The following is a 22,476-nucleotide window of genomic DNA, read 5'->3' on the forward strand; positions in this document are numbered from 1 at the left end:
CTTTGTTGGCAAAACAATGTCTCTGCTTTTTAATATACTGTCTAGGTTGGTCATAACTTTCCTTCCAAGGAGTAAGCGTCTTTTAATTTCATGGCTGCATCACCATCTGCAGTGATTTTGGAGCCCAGAAAAATAAAGTCTGGCACTCTTCCACTGTTTCCCCATCTAGTTGCCATGAAGTGACGGGACCGGATGCCATGATCTTAGTTTTCTGAATGTTGAACTTTAAGCCACCTTTTTCACTCTCCTCTTTCACTTTCATCAAGAGGCTCCTTAGTTCTTCTTCACTTTCTGCCATAAAGGTGGTGTCATCTGTATATCTGAGGTTATTGATATTTCTCCAAGCAATCTTGATTCCAGTTTGTGCTTCATCCAGCCCTAACCCTAACCCTAATTTTTTTTTGGATGTACTCTGCATATAAGTTAAATAAGCAGCGTGATAATATACAGTCTTTCCATATTTGGAACCAGTCTGTTGTTCCACGTCCAGTCCTAACTGTTGCTTCTTGACCTGCAGATTTCTTGACCATACAGATTTCCCAGGAGGCAGGTCAGGTGGTCTGGTATTCCTATCTCTTTAAGAATTTTCCACAATTTGTTATGCTCCACACAGTCAAAGGCTTTGGCATAGTCAATAAGGCAGAAGTAGATAATTTTCTGGAGCTCTCTTGCTTTTTCAATGATCCAGCGGATGTTGACAATTTGGTTTCTGGTTCCACTGCCTTTTCTAAATCCAGCTTGGACATCTGGAAGTTCACGGTTCATGTACTGTTGAAGCCTGGCTTGGAGAATTTTGAGCATTACTTTACTAGTATTTGAGATGTGTGCAATTATGCAGTAAGTAGTCTGAGCATTCCTTAGCATTGCCTTTCTTTGGGATTGGAATGAAAACTGACCTTTTCCAGTCCTGTGGCCACTGCTGAGTTTTCCAAATTTGCTGGCATATTAAGTGTAGCAGTTTCACAGAATCATCTTTTAGGATTTAATATAGCTCAACTGGAATTCCATCACCTCCACTAGCTTTATTCATAGTGATGCTTTCTAAGGCCCACTTGACTTCACATTCCAGGATGTCTGGCTCTAGGTGAGTGATCACACCATCATGGTTATCTGGATCATGAAGATCTTTTTTGTGTAATTCTGTGTATTCTTGCCACCTCTTAATATCTTCTGCTTCTGTTAGGTCCGTACCATTTCTGTCCTTTATTGTGCCCATCTTTGCATGAAATGTTCCCTTGGTATCTCTAATTATCTTGAACAGATCTGTAGTCTCTCCCATTGTATTGTTTTCCCCTATTTCTTTGCATTGATCACTGAGGAAGGCTTTCTTATCTTTCCTTGCTATTCTTTGGAACTCTGCATTCAAATGCATATATCTTTCCTTTCCTCCTTTGCCTTTTGCTTCTGTTCTTTTCACAGCTATTTGTAAGACCTCCTCAGACAATTATTTTGCCTTTTTGCATTTCATTTTCTTGGGGATGGTCTTGATCCCTGTCTCCTAGACAAAGTCACAAACCTCCATACATAGTTCTTCTGGCACTCTGTCTATCAGATCTAATCCCTTGAATCTATTAGTCACTTCCACTGTATAATCATAAGGGATTTGATTTAGGTCACACCTGAATGGTCTAGTGGTTTTCCCTACTTTCTTCAATTTAAGTCTGAATTTGGCAATAAGGAATTCATGGTCTGTGCCAAAGTCATTCTAGGAGATGTTTTGCAAGATTAATGGCCTTTTTACTTTGCTTCCTCACCTCCCCTCATCTCTAACCTATAAAAAAACCTGGCATCCAGACCCCAATAAGATGGTTATTTTTAGGCACTAGCCTGCCATCTTCTCAGTCTGCTGGCACTCCGATTAAAGTCTCTTCCTTGCCTCATATCCTCGTCTCAGATTCACTGGCCTGGAGTGTAGGGAGCAGATCAAGCTTGGACCTGGTAACAGTTTCATATAATTAAATGTTGAGTGTTAGCAACTTTATAAGTGATATGTGAAATAATGTGCACTGAGAAAATACAAGTTACACAGTCAAACTTGATTAACTCTTAAAGGAGATGCATCCTTGATTGCCAGTTACAGACACAGTTTCCTAAACTAGTGATATTTTTAAATGTTTAAACTTTTAAAGTATTATCTTATTTTTAAAATGATAGAAAGGAATAAGGAAGGAAAATAGAATAGAAGGAAGGATTTGAGGGGGGTAGTTTTTAATACATATTGGATTTACACATAGCAATGAATGAAAATATAAACTTAATAAAATCACATAAAATATTTATGGAAATAATTATGCTTTATTTATATGCTCCCAATTTACAATGCTATTTCCTTTATTCAGAAGAGTCACAAAAAGCAAGCATTTTACTAGAAGAGCAAAATATTCCTTTCTTTTTAGCTTTTATTATAATTGTTGGGGGCTTTGTTTAAGACAATATTTCATGATCAAATTCTGAACTGTGAAAAGAAAATTATGGATTAAAAGCACCTTCCCAAGACTTGCAAGTTAGGAATGTGCACAAGGCCTATTTTCATATCTCTATTTATATTGTATTTATTGGTGACAAATTCTGGAAAATGTCTATCTATATATTAATCAAGTTGGTAGTTTTTCTTAGTGTATTTCATCTGTAGTAGTGAAAAGGAGCAGAAGGTGTCAGCATAAAATGTGTCTTTTTAGCATATATACAAAATATTAATCAGTCAATCTAAGAAAGTTATGGAAAATTTTATTTACCAAAGTGAGGATTATAACCCAGGGACAGCCTCTCAGAGAGCTATTCTGCCCATCAGAGGTCAAAGCACAGTTACATGTAAGTTTCTGGGACAAAGGGCTATATAATAAATGATATGTTATAGACAATTTACACAATCTACATGTACAAAGAGTAATTGACCATTGATCCTCATGACTTCTTACATGATTAAAAAGGAGGGTCATCTCCTAAGGAGTTGTGACCCTTGATGAGATTAGAAAGAATATTAATTCCTAAGGAGGTATGGTTAACCTACATGTACAGTACACACTAAAGGGGAAGACATTTTCTCATTTGCCTAAATTATTAATTTTATTTCAGCACGCATAAGAATTATTTTGGGCTGAGTAATAAACAAAAAACACAGCAGGCAGAAAAGAAGCTCTAAAAACTAATAGAAGAATTTTCATTTACAAGTAAAAACTCCAATTGTAAAGAGTGTCTTTCTATCTGTACAAAGAAGGCAAGGATGATTCTAAATCTCTAGAAACTTATCAGTGGAGAAGGCTTGCATTTAAATCTGTATAACAAACATACAGAAGAGTCTGAAATGCAGTATATGGGTGCTATCTTAAAAACTTCAGAAATTTCTCAATTCCTTTCCGAGGCAAACCTTTCAACATCAGAGTAATCCAAATCTATGTGCCAACCACTAATGTCTAAGAAGCTGAAGTCAAACAGTTCGTGACAACCTCCCAGAATTTCTAGAGCTTACACTAGAAAAAGATGTCCTTTTCATCATAGGGGAATGGAATTCAAAACTACTGAAATCAAGCAATACCTGGAATGACATGCAAATTTGGCCTTGGGGTACTGAATGAAGCAGGTCAAAGGCTAACATAGTTTTGCCAAGAGAACACACTGGTCATAGCAAATACCCTCTTCCAAAAACACAAGAGACAACTCCATACATAGACATCATCAGATGGTTAATACCAAAAGTCAGACTGATTATATTCTTTGCAGCCAAAGATGAAGAAGCTCTCTACAGTCAGCAAAAATAAGACCAGAAGCTCTATACAGTCAGCAAAAATAAGACCAGGAGCTGACTGTGGCTCAGAACATTAACTCTTTATTGTAAAATTCAGACTTAAATTGAAGAAAGTAGGGGAACCACTGGGCCATTCAGGTATAAGATACATCAAATCTCTTATGATTATACAGTGGAAGTGACAAATAGATTCAAAGGATTAGATCTGATAGACAGAGTACCTGAAGAACTATGGACAGAGATTCATAACACTGTAACAAGAGGTAGTGACCAAAACTATCCCAAAGAAAAGGAAATTCAAGAAGACAAAGTAATTGTCTGAGGGGGCCTTACAAAAAGTTGCGAAAAGAAGGGAAGCAAAAGGCAAAGGAGAAAAAGAAAGATACACCCATATGAATGCAGAGTTCCAAAGAATAGCAAGGAGAGATATGGAAGGCCTTTTTCAATAAACAATGCAAAGAATAGAGGAAAACAATAAAATTGAAAAGATTAGAGATCTCTTCAAGAAAATTGGAGATATCAAGGGAGCATTTCATGAAAATTTAGACACAATAGAGGGCAAAAATGGCAAGGACCTAACAAAAACAGAAGAGATTAAAAAGAGATGCAAGAATACACAGAACTGTACAAAAAAAGGTGCTAATGCCCAGGATAATCACAATGGTGTGGTCACTCACCTAGAGCCAGACATCCTGGAGCATGAAGTCAAGTGGACCTTATGAAGCATTGTTCTGAATAAAGCTAGTGGAGGTGATGGAATTCCAGCTGAGCTATTTAAAATCCTAAAAGATGATGCTGTGAAAGTGCTGCACCCAATATGCCAGCAAATTTGGGAAATTCATCAGTGACCACAGGACTAGAAAAGGTCAGTTTTCATTCCAACCCCAAAGAAGGGCAGTGTCAAAGAATGTTCAAAGTACCATACAGTCACACTCATTTCACAAGCTAGTGGGCTAATGCTTCAAGCTAGGCTTCAACCGAACATGAACTGAGAACTTCCAGATGTTCAAGTTGGATTTAGAAAAGGCAGAGGAACCAGAGATCAAATTGCCAACATTCACTGGATCATAAAGAAAGCAAAGAAATTCCAGAAGAATATCTACTTATTCTTCATTGACTACACTAAAGCCTTTTACTGTGTAGACCACAACAAACTGTAGAGAATTTTTAAAGAGATGGGAATACCAGACCACCTTGCCTGCCTCCTGACAAGAATCAACAGTGAGAACTGGATATGAAAAAATGGACAGATTCAAAATTGGGAAAGCAGTATATCAAGGCTGTATATTGTCACCCTGCTCATTTAACTTGCAAGCAGAGTACATCATGTGAAATACCAGGCTGGATGAATCAAAAGCTGGAATCAAGATTGCTAGGAAAAATATCAAAACCCTCAGATAGGCAGATGATACCACTCTAATGGCAGAAAATGAAGAGGAACTAAAGAGTCTCTTAAAAGTGAAAGATGAGAGTGAAAAAGCTGACTTAAAACTCACCATTCAAAGAAGTAAGATCATGGCATCCAGTTCCATAACTTCATGGCAAATAGAAGGGGAAGTAGTAGAAGCAGTGACAGATTTTATTTTCTTAGTTTCCAAAATCACCAGGACCTGTGACTGCAGCCATGAAATTGAAAGATGCTTGCTCTTTGCCTTGACAGATATAGTAAATCTTGACAGTATTAAGAACAGAGACATCATTTTGCCAACAAAGATCCGTTTAATCAAATCTGTCTTTTCCATAGTTATGTATGGATGTAAAAGTTGGATCATGAAAGAGGCTGAGTGCTGAAACACTGATGTTTTTGAATTGTTCTGGAGAAGAGTCTCAAGAGTCCCATAGTTTGCAAAGAGTTCAAACTGAAACAGGAGGGAAGGGGACAGGGTACAACATTTGAAAGAATTTCATACCCCAAGACAAAGCATAAATCTATTAGAATCAAATGGGTCCAAGATGGCATACAAGTCACCTTCAACTAGACCTTGATCTTCAATCAGCAAGCTAAATGACATATCCAGAGGAGCCATGACAGGTCAAGGCACCAAAAGACCAAAATACAGGTGGTGGCCCAATTTTCTCTACCCTTTCCCCCAAATGATTGGAATAATCTTCCCACTTAGCCTATGAAATTACCCAGCTCTTAAAAATTAACTATGCCATATCTCAAAGCAGCTGCACTCACCCCATGTAATGGCCCACACTCTGTCTATGGAGTGTGCTTCTCTCTGAATAAATCCACTTCTTACCTACCCCTTTGTTTCTATTTCTATGATGAAACATCAAGAACCTAAGCTTCACTAGGTCCTGAAACCAGGTCTGTGGTCTCAGTTGGAAGACTGTGGGTATTGTCTGAGTTGAAGTCCAAGCCACGGGGGTTTGAGTACCAAACTAGGTTTTGGTTAGATTTGAGTCCTGGCTCATGGATTCAAGTCCCAAACTGAGGTAAACAGTTTCAAAACCAGTCAGTCCTAAAGGAAATTAACTTTTAACATTCATTGGAAGGACTGATGCTGAAACTCCAATTCTTTGGCCACCTGACGTGAAGAGCTGACTCATTGGAAAAGACCCTGATGCTTGGAAAGAATGGAGGCAAAAGGAAAAGAGGGTGGAGGATGATGAAATGGGAATCAGAAGTTTGGTTAATAGAGCCTAAGAAAGAACTTCACAGTAAAGAAAGAACACTCACAGTGACAAGTGAATACGATTTATTAAAGAGAAGGAATGTACAAAGCTCTCAGCATAGACATTGAGAGGGGATAAAGAGTCCCCCAAAAGTGGGACTTACAACAGTTTATATCCTTGCCAGTATTAATCTGTACATTTTTGATTGGCTCCTGTCCTTAAAATACATCATTTCTAACCTATCATTTTAAAGGTCAAAATGTTTAGCTTAAAATCTTTATGGCTTCTCTTGATCCTCAGATTAAGTCATCACCCTTTTTCATGCCTCCTGGTCATTTTGCAATGGACCTGATGTATGGGCTAAAAGATTAATGATCAACAGTTGTTCTTCCCTCAGGCATATGAAACAGAAGTTAATTACTGCCCTCCCTGGATCTGAGTGTTAATAGTTTATCAGACCAAGGATACATTCCAGGAATTTGGAACAAAGGGTATAACTTTAGGTTAATGGAGGGAGATATTTATTGAAAACCAGCTCTCAGAGTATTACACTGACTGCCTTCAAGGAAATGATGAGATAGGATCACTGACTCAGTGGACATGAATTTGAGAAAACTCAAGAGACAGTGAAGGTCAGGGAAGCCTGGCCTGTTACATTCCATGTATTGCAAACATGGACATGACTTAACAACTGAACAATACCATTCCTCTAGACTGAATTCTTACCCTTGAGAAAGGTAAGAACCAAGGAAATGACCATTGGAATGTGGCACATCCAATATCACATAAAATGGTATTACTTCAATATCTTTCTTAAATTTTAATTGACACTGTCTTTTTTACAAACTACATTCTACACAATTGTAGAGGTGGGAAAATTTTTCCATTCTACCCTTCTAGGTTCTTTGGTTGGTCTAATAATCACATGGCTATAAAACAGATTAATGGAAAAAAGACAAAGTTGTATCACATATATGACTTCCCCCGTGGCCTGGATGGTAAAGAATCTGTAATGCAGAAGACCTGGTTTCAATCCCTGGCTTAGGACACCTTGGAGAAGGGAATGGCTGCCCATTTCAGTATTCTTGTCTGGAGAATTTCATGGACAGGGGAGCCTGGGGGGCTTTTCCGTCCATGGGGCCTCAAAGAGTCAGATGCGACTAACACATACACATACTTTTTATATATGGGGGATACTCAGGAAAACAGGGTAACTCCTCCCCAGTATGGCAGAAGCCCTCACCTTAAGTGTCATCTTTAGCTAAACACAGAAGATATTGAGGGTAGAAGTTTAGTTAAGGGAAGTTAGGTAGCAGAGTGGTAAAGAATCTGCCTACCATTGCAGGAGACATGGGTTTGATCCCTGGGTCCATCCCCTGGAGAAGGAAATGGCAACACACTCCATTCTTGCCTGTAAAATTTCATGGATCCTGGAGGCCTAATTCCATAGGGTTGCAAAAGAATCAGACAGAACTTAAGAGAGTAAACAACAACAAAAGTTGATATGCATATTTCAGTTGCTAGTGATAAGATCATCTCCCTCTTCAAGGTATAACCAAGGAGACATCTTTACAAAAGATTTCCCTTGTATATGTAAATGTACCTTACAAAAGGCTGACTATTTCTCAGTTTTCAAAGCTTCCTTTGTGCTTTCAGTTTCTTAAAAATAATCAGCCTAAAATAATCATATTTGGGGATGGCAAATTCTACTCCCCTATATAATTTAAAATAGTAGGTTTGATGTGTTTTCTAAAAAAAAAAAAAAGAAAAAAAAAGTTAAATTAAGACTTTTCTATTTATACTCAATTCATAGGTTTATAGTATAATTTAAAATTCTTATTTGTAGACCAAAATTATCTCACATGTCATTTGCTACCCCTAGTATATGTTAAACTGTACTAGATATAATAAACAAACATGGAAAATTTAAAACATTTAAAGAAAATGAAAAGTGAAAGTGAAGTCGCTCAGTCATGTCCGACTCTTTTCAACCCCATGGACTGTAGCCTACCAGGCTCCTCCCTCCATGGGATTCTCCAGGCAAGAGTACTAGAGTGGGTTGCCATTTCCTTCTCCAGGGGAACTTCCCAACCCAGGGATCAAACCTGGGTGTCCCGCATTCCAGGCAGATGCTCTAACCTCTGAGCCACCAGGGATTCAAAACAGTTAAAGGAGGACTTAAAAAAATTATATAAAATTATATACTTATATATTTAACCAATCAAGAGAATTCCCTGGAAAGCCAGTGGTTAGGAATCTGCTCCCTTACTGCCAAGGGCCTGGAATCAACCTCTAGTTGGAGAACTAAGATCCCACAAGATATGCAATGAGGCCAAAAGTTAATGATAAATTTTAAGAAGTAAATAAAAATTTAACCAATCATGATTATCAGTACAATCTCAATATGTTCATTCCGTTCTTGAGAAAGAAAAATGTTTTTCTCTGTCCTCTTAGATTTACTAATCAGAGACTTTTGTATTAGACTGACCAAAACCAAAATAAAACAAAACCCAAGGGCTTTCCTGGTGGTCCAGTGGTTAAAAAACTGCCTTGCAGTGCAGGGAACACAGGTTCAATTCCTGGTCCAGGAAGATCTCATATGGTTCAGAGCAACTAACCCTGTGCACCACTGAAACAAGAAATCAAGTTCTTGTTCATGGAGAACTTCATGAACATGCAAACCCTCACCCAAGCAGAGTTTATATTAAAGGAGAGAGAAGTATAAAGCTCCCAGCACAGACACTGAGAAGAGGTGACATGACCCAAAAGGTGGCTTAAAACTCAACATTCAGAAAAAAAGATCACGGCATACAGTCCCATCACTTTATAGCAAATAGACGGGGGAACAATGGAAATAGTGACAGACTATTTTCTTGGGCTCCAAAATAACTGCAGATGGTGATTGCAGCCATGAAATTAAAAGTCACTTGCTCCTTGGAAGAAAACGAAGATGGGAATCTGAGTTCTTGTCTGAAGAATGGAATCCATAAACAGGCAACATTCACAGTAGTAAGAAAATAGGATTTATTAAAGCAGAGGAAAGTCCAAAGCTCTCAGCATAGATACTGAGAGGGGGTATAGAGTCCCCCCAAGGTGGGACTTAGAGCAGTTTTTATATCCTTTCTTAAATCACAGTATTTCTAACCAATTAATTTAAAGATCAAGATACTTAGCATCTTTATGCCTTCTCTTGATCCTTGGATTAAGTCACCACCCTTTTTGATACCCTCTGGCCATTTTACAATAAAACAGATGTATGGGCTTATGAACCAGAGATCAAATTGCCAAAATCCATTGGATCATCTAACGGCTTTTCCAGCAGTCATAAATGAGTGTGAGAGTTGGACTATAAAGAAAGCTGAGCACTAATGAATTGATGTTTCTGAACTGTGGTGTTGGAGAAGACTCTTGAGAGTCCCTTGGACTGCAAGGAAATCTAACCAGTCCATCCTAAAGGAGATCAGTCCTGGGTGTTCATTGGAAGGACTGATGCTGAAGCTGAAACTCCAATACTTTGGCCACCCCATGCAAAGAGTTGACTCATTGGAAAAGACCCTGATGCTGAGAGGGATTGGGGGCAGGAGGAGAAGGGGACAACAGAGGATGAGATGGTTGGATGGAATCACCAACCCAATGGACATGAGTTTGAGTAAACTCTGGGAGTTGGTGATGGACAGGGAAGCTTGGTGAGCTGCAGTCCATAGGGTCACAAAGAGTCAGACATGACTGAGCAACTGAATTGAACTGAACTGATTGGGTAATCGAAAAAGCAAGAGAGTTCCAGAAAAACTACACCAAAGACTTTGACTGTGTAGATTGAAACAAACTGTGGAAAATTCTTAAAGAAATGGGAATATCCGACCACCTGACCTGTCTCCTGAGAAATCTGTATGGTCAAGAAATCTGCAGGTCAAGAAGCAACAGTTAGAAATGGACATGTAACAACAGACTGGTTACAAATAGGGAAAGGAGTATGTCAAGGCTATATATTGTCACCTTGCTTATTTAGCTTATGTGCAGAGTACATCATGTGAAATGCCGGGCTGGATAAAGCACAGGCTGGAATCAAGATTGCTGGGAGAAATATCAATAACCTCAGATATACAGATGACACCACCTTATGGCAGAAAGTGAAGAAGAACTAAAGAGCCTCTTGATGAAAGTGAAAGAGGAGAGTGAAAAAGTTGATTTAAAACTCAACATTCAGAAAACTAAAATCATGACATCCAGTCCCATCACCTCATGGCAAATAGATGGGGAAAAAATGGAAACAGTGACAGACTTTATTCTCCTAGGCTCCAAAATCATTGCAGGTGGTGACTGAAGCTATGAAATTAAAAGATGCTTGTTGCTTGGAAGAAAAGCTATGACTGACCTAGACAGCATATTAAAAAGCAGAGATATTTCTTTGCCATGACTGAACTTAATTGAACTGATTGGCTTAGGATTAATGATCACCAGTTGTTTTTCCCCCAAGCATATGGAATATAATTTAATTACTGCCCTTTCCTGGATCTGAGTGCTAATAATCTATCAGACTAAAGATATATTCCAGGAATTTAGGACAATGGACCAGGATATTTACTGAAAACAAGACTGAGGTCTCAGAGTTCTATACTGACTGCCCAGTAATTTCTACCTCAAAACCTAGACAGCATATTAAAAAGCAAAGATACTACTTTGCCAGCAAAGGTCCATATATTCAAAGCTATGGCTTTTCCAGTAGTCATGTATGAATTGTGAGAGTTGGACCATAAGAAAGCTGAGCACCGAAGAATTGATGCTTTTGAACTGTGGTGTTGAAGAGGACTCTTGAGAGTCCTTTTGACTGCAAGGAGATCAAACCAGTCAGTCCTAAAGGAAATCAACCCTGAATGTTCATTGGAAGGACTGATGCTGAAGCTGAAGCTCCAATACTTTGGCTACCTGATGTGAAGGGTTAACTCATTAGACAAGACTCTGATGCTTGCAAAGATTGAAGGCAAGAAAAGAAGGGGATGACAGAGGATGAGATGGTTGGATGGCATCACTGATTCAATGGACATGAGTTTGAGCAAGCTCTGGGAAGCCTGGCATGCTGCAGTCCATGGGGTCACAATGAGTTGGACATGACTGAGTGACTGAACTGAACTGAACTATAGCAGTTTATATCTTTACCAGTATTGATATATTCATTTTTGATTGGCTCACGTCCCTGATGAATGTAATTTCTGATCAATTAGTTTGAAAGTCCCTATTTCCAGTCTATCATTTTTATGGCTTATTTTTTAATCCCCCTGTGCTTGGGTTTTCATAGACACTGAGTTATCATCCCACAACCCTTTCTCATGACTGCAGGCCATCTTTCAAAGACCAAATAGGGACCAGATGTATGGGCTAAAAGTTAATGGTCCACCATATGTTTTCTGTCTTGACAAGTTGGTCAACAATTTACTGAATGTTTTGTCTTGCGTCTGGATGTCTTATGACCTGCCAGACCAAGGACACATTCCTCTAAAAGTCAGGAAATTGGAACAAAGGGTATAGCTTTAGGTTAATGGAGAGAGATGTTTGTATGAGAGAAAGAGTTGGATTTAAAAAAGAACTGGAGTCTCATCCCTACAATGACAGCCTTGCAATTTCTTAGTTAGTTTTCAGTGGCTCAGTCATGTTTGACTCTTTTCAACCCCATGGACTGCAGCACACCAGCCTTCCCTGTCTATCACCAAGTCCTGGAGCTTGCTCAAACTCATGTCTGTTGAGTTGATGATGCCGTCCAACCATCTCATCCTCTTTCATGTCCTTCTTCTCCTTCCTTCAATCTTTCCCAGCATCAGGGTCTTTTCCAATGAGTCAGTTCTTCGCATCAGGTGGCATAAGTATTAGATATCTACCTCCCCACAATAATTGAGTCTGTACTTTAGAGCCTGGGGACCTCAACTACTGAGACCACATGCAGCAACTACTGAAGCCTGAGTGCCCTAGAGCCCATGCTCCACAACTAGAGAAACCACCACAGTGAGAAGGCCACACACTACAACTGGAGAGTAGCTCCCACTCTCCACAACTAGAGAAAGCCCCCTATCTGCAAGGAATCAGATCCATCACAGCCATAAATAAATAAATAAATATAAATATATATATATATATATAGAAAACCCCCAAACAGATTAACAAGTGAAAAGAATAAGGTATTGTTATATGTGTAAGAAAGCAAGCAAATGAAGTTGCTTCCTAAGCAGCTAAAGAATGAGTAGGTTTCTAGGGAATAAGCAGGAGGTAAAGAAAGTTTGTGATGATGTTTGTTTATGTAGATTCTAGTGTTTTTCTTCTCTTTGTTTCTTTTCTCATGGCTATAAAACTCCCCCAGAGAACACTTTCATGGCAGCTTCACTTGCAAATGTTTCTGCTTTTAATAAATTAAGGGAAACTCTAAAAAGGCTTCTTTCTGGGTATGATCAATCTCTAATGTCTTTAATTTAAAATAATTTGTAAATAATAATTTGATAAATTAAACATCAAAGAATACAAGAGTTTTTACCAAACTCATGTTCTGCTGCTTGCCACTTGAAAGGTAATGCTCAACAGACAGTTGTTGTTAGGAAAAGAAAGGTTGCTTTATTCAGGAGTCAGGAAAGCTGGAAGAAGACAGAGTTGTGTCCAGGAACCAATAGTAAATATTCTGCTCTATCATGAAAGTTTTTAAAGGGAGAAAGGGGAAACTTATCACAGATAATAATTTGGGTAGGAATCAGAGTCTTTGTTATTGTCCACTCTGTGCAGTCTTCTTTCTGATTGACTGGTGTTGAGATAACAGGATGGTATTCTATGAATCTTGTACTCACCTGAAGTTACAATTCTCCACCTAGTGGGCTCTTGGTTCCTGGAGAAGAACTCAAAGATATTGTTACACATATTACTTGAGGGGGAACCAGGTTTTACTTTATCACTGCACTATTATTTCTTGATTGCACTTCCTTTGTTTCTGCATTCCCTCACTCTTCTAATTAGCAATTGTTTGAATCTCCCTTTGGAACTCAGGGAAGGTCAAAGAAGCTGAATGAAATCTATTTCCTACAAATAAGAAATGGGGAACACGAACAGGATTTGTACCTGGTAAGGCCCCACAAGGTCCTAGTTGGTTTGAGAGTCATAAAGATATTGCATTCAAGAAAGGTTGCCCTTGCAAAATTGCATCAATAGAGCTTCTGCTTCCCTAGATCTTACCAAAGAACACTTTGCAACCCATAAGAATGGGAAAAACAAAACAGACAATAAAATAAAATAAAATCTGTGATCTCTGGCAATATTGTGGTTAGTGGAAAAGAGGAAAAATGGAAATATAATTCTCATTACTGATACAAGGATACATTTCTCAGAAATTATAGTTTTTTAGAGTCTCAAAGAATGAAGAAATGAAACAATTGTCATTTATAAACTTGGAAACAAGTTATTTTAGTGATGCCAGAAGAGAGAAGGAAGGAGAGAAGGAAGGTTCTCAAAATATACTTTGTGACAGGCAATCTTATATGAAACATACAAATACATTTTCCAATGAGTATAGCAGATCTTGTGGGTCTTCTTTCCTTCCTTTTATTCACCTCTTCATTTAATTTTTCTTCTTTTTCTTTTCTCTCTCTCTCCCCCCACTTTTTAAAAATGAGCAACATTTATTTCATAAACTTAAATTTCTTGAAGCATCATAAATAAAATAAAATAAAATACTGGGGTGGGGACAGAAGTGAAGAAATCAAGAGTCATCTTGATTGTTAACTTGTTTGTTAACTGTCTTCTCAAAGGAAAAGTAAACATTTATGTATCTTCATGATGGGAGACGGTTTCACGACTTGGAGAAAACCTTCATGGAAGTTAGGCTCCTATCCTCCTACAGGGACTGGGAGATATTAATATAAGCTCTATTTTCCTTGATTATTACACTTCAAATGGATAATTCTTAGATCCTGGAGAAAGAGTCCTGGGTATAAAACTTGTAAAAGTTTGAGCTAGAAGAAGGTTGAGACCTCAAAGGGGCAGAGAAAGTATTTACACATGCAAGTTTTCTAAAGTAAATGCTCTAAGAAAAGGGAGGTCAGATGCCTACAGTCGGGAAGAAATGTGTCTATGGTGTAACCAAGCTGGAGGGAACATTGAATACATCTTATGTTCTTTTTCTTTTCTCCCGCTCTCACAGGACCGTGCACAAAACCTAAATGAACGGCGAACCACAACCACCACCCTCACAGTGGACATTCTGGATGGAGATGACCTGGGTCCAATGTTTCTTCCATGTGTCCTGGTGCCAAACACTCATGACTGTCGCCCACTCACCTATCAAGCTGCCATACCTGAGCTGAGAACTCCAGTAAGCATATTCTCATCTTTTCCTCTTCACTTCTACCTCTGTGACCCCCAGTGAGATCCTGTTCAAATATTTTGAACACATATGTGGTGAAAATAGTGTGCTTTTCTAAATGGATATTGGAAAATAGTTTATGTCCAAAACCATTTTGAGACAGTATGGGTAAATTTGTATTCATAATGTCTAATTATATAATTGAAGGAATGTCATGAAGTAACATGGCAGAAGATGAAATGGTTAGATAGCATCACCAACTTAATGGACATGAATTTGTGCAAACTTCAGGAAACAGTGAAGGACACGGAAGCCTAGTGTCCATGGGGTCACAAATAGTCAGACACAATTGAGTGAGTGAACAACAACAACCTGAAGTAGCAGCCCATTTGACTCTGCTTTTTTTTTTCCCATGTATGCTAAGTCGCTTCAGTCATGTCCGACTCTGTGGGACCCCATAGACGGCAGCCCACGAGGCTCCCCCGTCCCTGGGATTCTCCAAGCAAGAACACTGGAGTGGGTTGCCATTTCCTTCTCCAATGCATGAAAATGAAAAGTGAAAGTGAAGTCACTCAGTCATGTCCGACTCTTCACGACCCCATGAACTGCAGCCCACCAGGCTCCTCCATCCATGGGATTTTCCAGGGAAGAGTACTGGAGTGGGGTGCCATTGCCTTCTCCGTCCCCATGTAAAAAGCATAACAAAGATCAGTTGACATCATATACTTGGAAACTCCCAGAAATAACCCCAGCATTTTCTTTAATTCACTTGTCAACATTCAGCCCTTTCACCAGTGTTTTATAGTTTTCTATATATAGGTCTTTAGTTTCTTTAGGTAGATATATTCCTAAGTATTTTATTCTTTCCGTTGCAATGGTGAATGGAATTGTTTCCTTAATTTCTCTTTCAGTTTTCTCATTATTAGTGTATAGGAATGCAAGGGATTTCTGTGTGTTGATTTTATATCCTGCAACTTTACTATAATCATTGATTAGTTCTAGTAATTTTCTGGTGGAGTCTTTAGGGTTTTCTATGTAAAGGATCATGTCATCTGCAAACAGTGAGAGTTTTACTTCTTCTTTTCCAATTTGGATTCCTTTTATTTCTTTTTCTGCTCTGATTGCTGTGGCCAAAACTTCCAAAACTATGTTGAATAGTAATGGTGAAAGTGGGCACCCTTGTCTTGTTCCTGACTTTAGAGGAAATGCTTTCAATTTTTCACCATTGAGGATAATGTTTGCTGTGGGTTTGTCGTATATAGCTTTTATTATGTTGAGGTATGTTCCTTCTATTCTGCTTTCTGGAGAGTTCTTATCATTAATGGATGTTGAATTTTGTCAAAGGCTTTCTCTGCATCTATTGAGATAATCATATGGTTTTTGTTTTTCAATTTGTTAATGTGGTGTATAACATTGATTGATTTGCGGATATGGAAGAATCCTTGCATCCCTGGGATAAAGCCCACTTGGTCATGGTGTATGATCTTTTTAATGTGTTGTTGGATTCTGATTGCTAGAATTTTGTTAAGGATTTTTGCATCTATGTTCATCAGTGGTATTACTCAGCCATTAAAAAGAATACATTTGAATCAGTTCTAATGAGATGGATGAAACTGGAACCTATTATACAGAGTGAAGTAAGCCGGAAAGAAAAACACCAATACAGTATACTAACGCATATATATGGAATTTAGAAAGATGGTAACAATAACCCTGTGTACAAGACAGCAACAGAGACACTGATGTATAGATCAGTCTTATGGACTCTGTGGGAGAGGGAGAGGGTGGGGAGATTTGGGAGAATAGCATTGAAACATGTATAATATCATGTATGAAACGAGTCACCAGTCCAGGTTCGATGCACGATACTGGATGCTTGGGGCTGGTGCACTGGGACGACCCAGAGGGACGGTAGGGGAAGGAGGAGGGAGGAGGGTTCAGGATGGGGAACGCGGGTATACCTGTGGCAGATTCTCGATATTTGGCAAAACCAATACAATGTTGTAAAGTTTAAAAATAAAATAAAAGCTAAAAAAAAAAGAAAAAAACATTCAGCCCTAAGTCAGAGGATACATATATTAACAGGAGCCCTTTTGTCTTTTAAAATCCTGATATATTATTGGATATTATGCTTGGCTGTTTGGAGGGGGGAGCTAATGAATCCTGAATGTAAATATTCATTCATTAAAGACATATTTTAAAGAAACAAAAATTAAGTCATGTGTACATATTTTCTACATTCATTTCTTAATTTTTAAAAAAAATTCAAATAAATCTATAAATTGGTGTTAGCCTAAAATTCACACCATAGACCTGCCTGGGTGATAAATATACATATCTAAGAATAAAAGTATAACGCTAATAGATATTCTGTGTGTGTACACATGTGTGCTCAGTCATGTCCCACTCTTTGGGACCCCACGAACTGTAGCCTGCCAGGCTCCTCTGTCCATAGAATTCTCTAGTCAGGAATACTGAAGCAGGTTGCCATTTCCTACTCCATAGGATCTTCCCAATCCAGGGATTGAACCTTTGTCTCTTGTGTCTCCTGCCTTGGCAGACAGATTTTTTACCACTGTGCCACCTGGTAAGCCCAATAGATATCCTGCTTAGACTAAAATATCAGTTTCTTCCTTAAATGTAAAAAAAAGAAGAAAAAATCTCTTTTAGAGCAGTCAAATTCCTAGGAGTCAACTGTTTGATTAGTTTTTGCTGTTCCTATGAAAAGCATTTAGGCTTCTGGGTTAGTAATATGGCTAGTGATGTCAGAATTTGTTGCGAGATATTTGATTTTATTTCTGACATTTGAGAACTGCAGTTTGGAGAATCCTCTCTGTCTGAACTTTTTTTTCTTTTTTTAAAAAGAATAGAACACAGATTACTTCTAAGTGTAAATTAGATTGCATTCCAGTCACTTTAAAGTGTTCTTGCCGAATATTTTACCAATTACTTTATGCAATATTTTACCCACTTGCTTTACTAGCAATAGCTCTTAAATGGTTGAAAACCACTTTTGTGTGTGCTGGAATAAATGATTACTAGTCTAGTTGGTTTGCATGAAAAAAAAAATAACCTAAAAAATGGATAAATGTTATGATGTGTGCTGAGTGAAGAAAATAATATTATTTTTAAGCTAAATGGAGTAATTTTGCAGACAGAAAGGCTAATGGAGAGTTTGTCTAGACAAATATTTATAGGTTACCTAAAGTTGTAGGTCATGATATTATTTTGTTGAATATTAGTGAGAAGACTTAATGATGTGAACATTGAACTTTTCTTTGAAAGGCTTAATTGAAATCATGACAAAAATATTTTTAGTTTCAATCTATTTTTCTGAGCTAATTTAAGTAGCTGGTATATCAATGAGATCCCAAGAGAAGGGGAATACTGACCTAATAAGACTAAAATCAATGAACTAGTCTGATGAATGTTTAACAGTACTTGATGTAATGAGAGAAGTAAAGACAGAGGTTACCGCTTGAGAAGCAAAGTGTATTGACTTTATAAGGATCTTTGAGCATAATTTCGTCTTTGCTCCAGCTTATAGACCAAGCATCTCTAATTCCTGTGCCATTTCATGTTAGAGATAAAGCCATGTTCTAGATTTGTGATAAATGATAATAATGACTAATGACTATTTAGATTGTTCAGTTTGTCATGAACTGTGCTAAATTTTACAAACATATTAACTTAAATTCTTTCAGATAGTTACCACTGTAATGGTCATTTTATAAATGAGATCTCTGGGATATAAAATTTAAGTGACTTAGCCTTATACAGCTAATAAATTAACAGTATTTTCTTTTGAAATCATATATCTTGCATTAAAGTATATTCTATAAATCACAGAATGACCAAAGTTTATTCTTCATCATCATTTTTAACAGATCAATCCATTCTTGAACATTCTGTGAAACAAGAATTTTAATTTTACAGATTTAAATACAGCAAATACTTATTCATCAAATATTATTTTTATTGGCATGTGGAAAAAAAATTAGATATGTTTACTTGCAAAATTAGGCACTTATTCTGGTTATCAATCACTGTATAACAAAGCACCAAAATTTAGTGGCTTCAAATTGCAATCTTTAAATATCTTCGTAAAACTACAATTCTGGCAGACCTGAGGGAACACCTCATTCCTGCTCTGCACAGCATCAGCTAGGACACTTTGGCTAAGAGCTCTGTGTGTGTGTGTTCTATCATTTTAGTCATGTCCGATTCTTTGCGACACTATGGACTGTAGGGCACCAGGCTTATCTGTCCATGGGATTCTCCAGGCAAGTTTGCTGAAGTGGGTTATCATGCCCTCCTCCAGGGGATCTTCCTGAGCCAGGGATTGGCTCTTAGACCTCTTACGTCTGCTACACTGGTAGTCGGGTTCTTCACTGCTAGCGCCATCTGGGAAGCCCAAGGGCTGGGTACCGCTTTCCAAATAGTAAACTTAACAAGTTGCTTCTGGCTATGGGCTCCAGCTCAGTGAGGGCTGTGAGCTGGAGGCTTTATTTCCACTCCATGTAGGTTTTCCCTGGGCTATTTGAGCTTCCTCACATCAAGGTGCTGGCTTCTAAGAAGCTTCCCAAAAGAATTAGACAGAATGTTTATGAACTAGACTTGTAATTTGCAGTGTCATTTCTGCTGTAGTCAAAGCTCTGCCAGATTCAGGTAGTAGAAGTATATGCTATGTTCTAATGGGAACAGCATAGAGGTCATCCTGTACAGAGAACATGAGGGGAAGGGCATTTTATTGTCACCATGGTAGGAAAACAAAATCAGCTATAGCAGTGGCATCAGGTTTTCATGTGCTCTTTTATATACCATTTTGGATCCATTTTGGATCCCAAGGGTTAAGAAGTGTAGCTAGTTTTTAAGTTTCACATTCAAATTGCTGAGTTTATGTCTGTATTTTTTCTTTCTTTTTCTTCTTCTTTTTTTTCTATTTTCCTTTGCTATTTCCATGCTGTGCTAAAATTTCTGGAATTTCAATAAATAAGATCTTATATACAGAGCAAGAGAACTATTTATGGCAGCTAAACAGGACATGATGACTCTAATTGCATGCTTGCTGTTCCTTTCCTGAACTAATTCTTCACATTTTGAAAGGTCTGACACCTGCTCACCTTCTGGGTTGAGTGAAATTTTCTAATTGCCTCAGTGGTATTCCTGACTTGAGAAACCATCCTTAGTTCTACCACCATGCATGCATGTTTTAGCAGCTCAGAAAAAAATTTAAAAGGTAGTCTAGTACAGTGTTTAGCCCATGAACAAAGATATAATAAAAAATAATATGAATTTGATGTCTCAGGGGCACTAAAGCAATTTGTAGCCCTTGTAGCAATTTGTAGTTAGTTATGGTATATTTATTAATTAGGTAAATAGCCACTGAACCTTGTTCTGTTCAGTCACCAAGTTGTACCTAAGTCTTTTGGTACTCCATGGACTGTAGCCTGCCAGGCTTCTCAGTCTATAGGACTTCTCAGGTAAGAATACTGGAGAGAGTTGCTATTTCTTTCTCCAGAGGATCTTCCTGACCCAGGGATTGAACCCATATTGCTTGCACTGGCAGGCGGATTCTTTACGATGGTGACCTAGTATATGCTAAACGCTATTTTAATAGAGAAGACAAAAACTTGGATGAGATAAAATTCTTCTGATAGTATAAATTTATTCTTACTTTATGACTCTCTTAAAGTTGTTATGCCTATGTGGTTGAAGATTTCTAGTATTATGGAAAACTGCAGAATTTGGAGAGTGTAGGATTGTGGTTCAATTGTCTTGATTTTCTATTAAAGACAAAGACAGTAAATCCTTACATAATTTTTTTCAGTGTTGAACAGTTGCATATATTTTGACTAGTTGGATTTATTGTTGAGTAAATTGTCCCTAGTTCAGTTCAGTTCATTCAGTTGGGTCGCTCAGTTGTGTCCGACTCTTTGCAAACCCATGGACTGCAGCATGCCAGGCCTCCCTCAGTTCAGTTCAGTAGCTCAGACATGTCCGACTGTTTGCGACCGCATGAATTGCAGCACACCAGGCTTCCCTGTCCATCACCAACTCCCAGAGTTCACCCAGACTCACGTCCATCGAGTCAGTGATGCCATCCAGCCATCTCATCCTCTGTCGTCCCCTTCTCCTCCTGCCACCAATTCCTCGCAGCATCAGAGTCTTTTCCAATGAGTCAACTCTTCGCATGAGGTGGCCAAAGTACTGGAGTTTCAGCTTTAGCATTGTTCCTTTCAAAGAAATCCCAGGGCTAATCTCCTTCAGAATGGACTGGTTGGATCTCCTTGCAGTCCAAGGGACTCTAGAGAGTCTTCTCCAACACCACAGTTCAGAAGCATCAATTCTTCGGCACTCAGCCTTCTTCACAGTCCAACTGTCACATCCATACATGACCACAGGAAAAACCATAGCCTTGACTAGACAGACCTTTGTTGGCAAAGTAATGTTTCTGCTTTTGAATATGCTATCTAGGTTTATCATAACTTTCCTTCCAAGGAGTAAGCATCTTCTAATTTCATGGCTGCAATCACCATCTGTAGTGATTTTGGAGCCCAAAAAAGTAATGTCTGACACTGTTTCCACTGTTTCCCCATCTATCTCCCATGAAGTGATGGGACCGGATGCCATGATCTTCATTTTCTGAATGTTGAACTTTAAGCCAACTTTTTTACTCTCCACTTTCACCTTCATCAAGAGGCTTTTGAGTTCCTCTTCACTTTCTGCCATAAGGGTGGTGTCATCTGCATATCTGAGCTTATTGATATTTCTCCCAGCAATCTTGATTCCAGTTTGTGCTTCTTCCAGCCCAGCGTTTCTCATGATGTACTCTGCATGTAAGTTAAATAAGCAGGGTGACAATATACAGCCTTGACGTACTCCTTTTCCTATTTGGAACCAGTCTGTTGTTCCTGTCCAGTTCTAACGGTTGCTTCTTGACCTGCATACAAATTTCTCAGAAGGCAGATCGGTGGTCTAATATTCCCATCTCTTTCAGAATTTTGCGCAGTTTATTGTGATCCACACAGTCAAAGGCTTTGGCATAGTCAATAAAGCAGAAATAGATGTTGTTCTGGAACTCTCTTGCTTTTTTCAATGATCCAGCAGATGTTGGCAATTTGATCTCTGGTTCCTCTGCCTTTTCTAAAACCAGCTTGAACATCAGGAAGTTCATGGTTCACATACTGCTGAAGCCTGGCTTGGAGAATTTTGAGCATTACTTTCCTAGCATGTGAGATGAGTGCAATTGTGCGGTAGTTTGAGCATTCTTTGGCATTGCCTTTCTTTGGGATTGGAATGAAAACTATCCTTTTCCAGTCCTGTGGCCACTGCTGAGTTTTCCAAATTTGCTGGCATATTGAGTGTAACACTTTCACAGCATCATCTTTCAGGATTTGAAATAGCTCAACTGGAACTCTATCACCTCCACTGGAATTCTATCACCTCCACTAGCTTTGTTCATAGTGATGCTTTCTAAGGTCCACTTGACTTCACATTCCAGGATGTCTGGCTCTAGGTCAGTGATCACACCATTGTGATTATCTGGGTCGTGAAGATCTTTTTTGTACAGTTCTTCTGTATATTCTTACCATCTCTTCTTCATATCTTCTGCTTCTGTTAGGTCCATACCATTTCTGTCCTTTATCAAGCCCATCTTTGCATGAAATGTTCCCTTGGTATCTCTAATTTTCTTGAAGAGATCCCTAGACTTTCCCATTCTGTTGTTTTCCTCTATTTCTTTGCATTGATCACTGAGGAAGGCTTTCTTATCTCT

General features: G+C 38.4%; 1 protein-coding gene across 3 annotated transcripts in view; it reads left to right on the forward strand.

Annotated features, from left to right (window-relative positions):
* Nucleotides 1-22,476, forward strand: part of PCDH15 (protocadherin-related 15) — a 1,053,047-nt gene that overhangs the window by 560,336 nt on the left and 470,235 nt on the right. For all 3 annotated transcript variants that reach the window (XM_010856569.1, XM_010856570.1, XM_010856571.1), the window contains exon 8: nt 14,538-14,708. In XM_010856569.1, coding sequence (XP_010854871.1) covers nt 14,538-14,708 — 171 coding nt within the window. The remainder of the gene's footprint in view (nt 1-14,537; nt 14,709-22,476) is intronic.

The sequence above is a fragment of the Bison bison genome, unplaced genomic scaffold, assembly GCF_000754665.1.
Source record: "Bison bison bison isolate TAMUID 2011002044 unplaced genomic scaffold, Bison_UMD1.0 scf7180017864372, whole genome shotgun sequence".
Taxonomy (NCBI): Eukaryota; Metazoa; Chordata; class Mammalia; order Artiodactyla; family Bovidae; genus Bison; species Bison bison.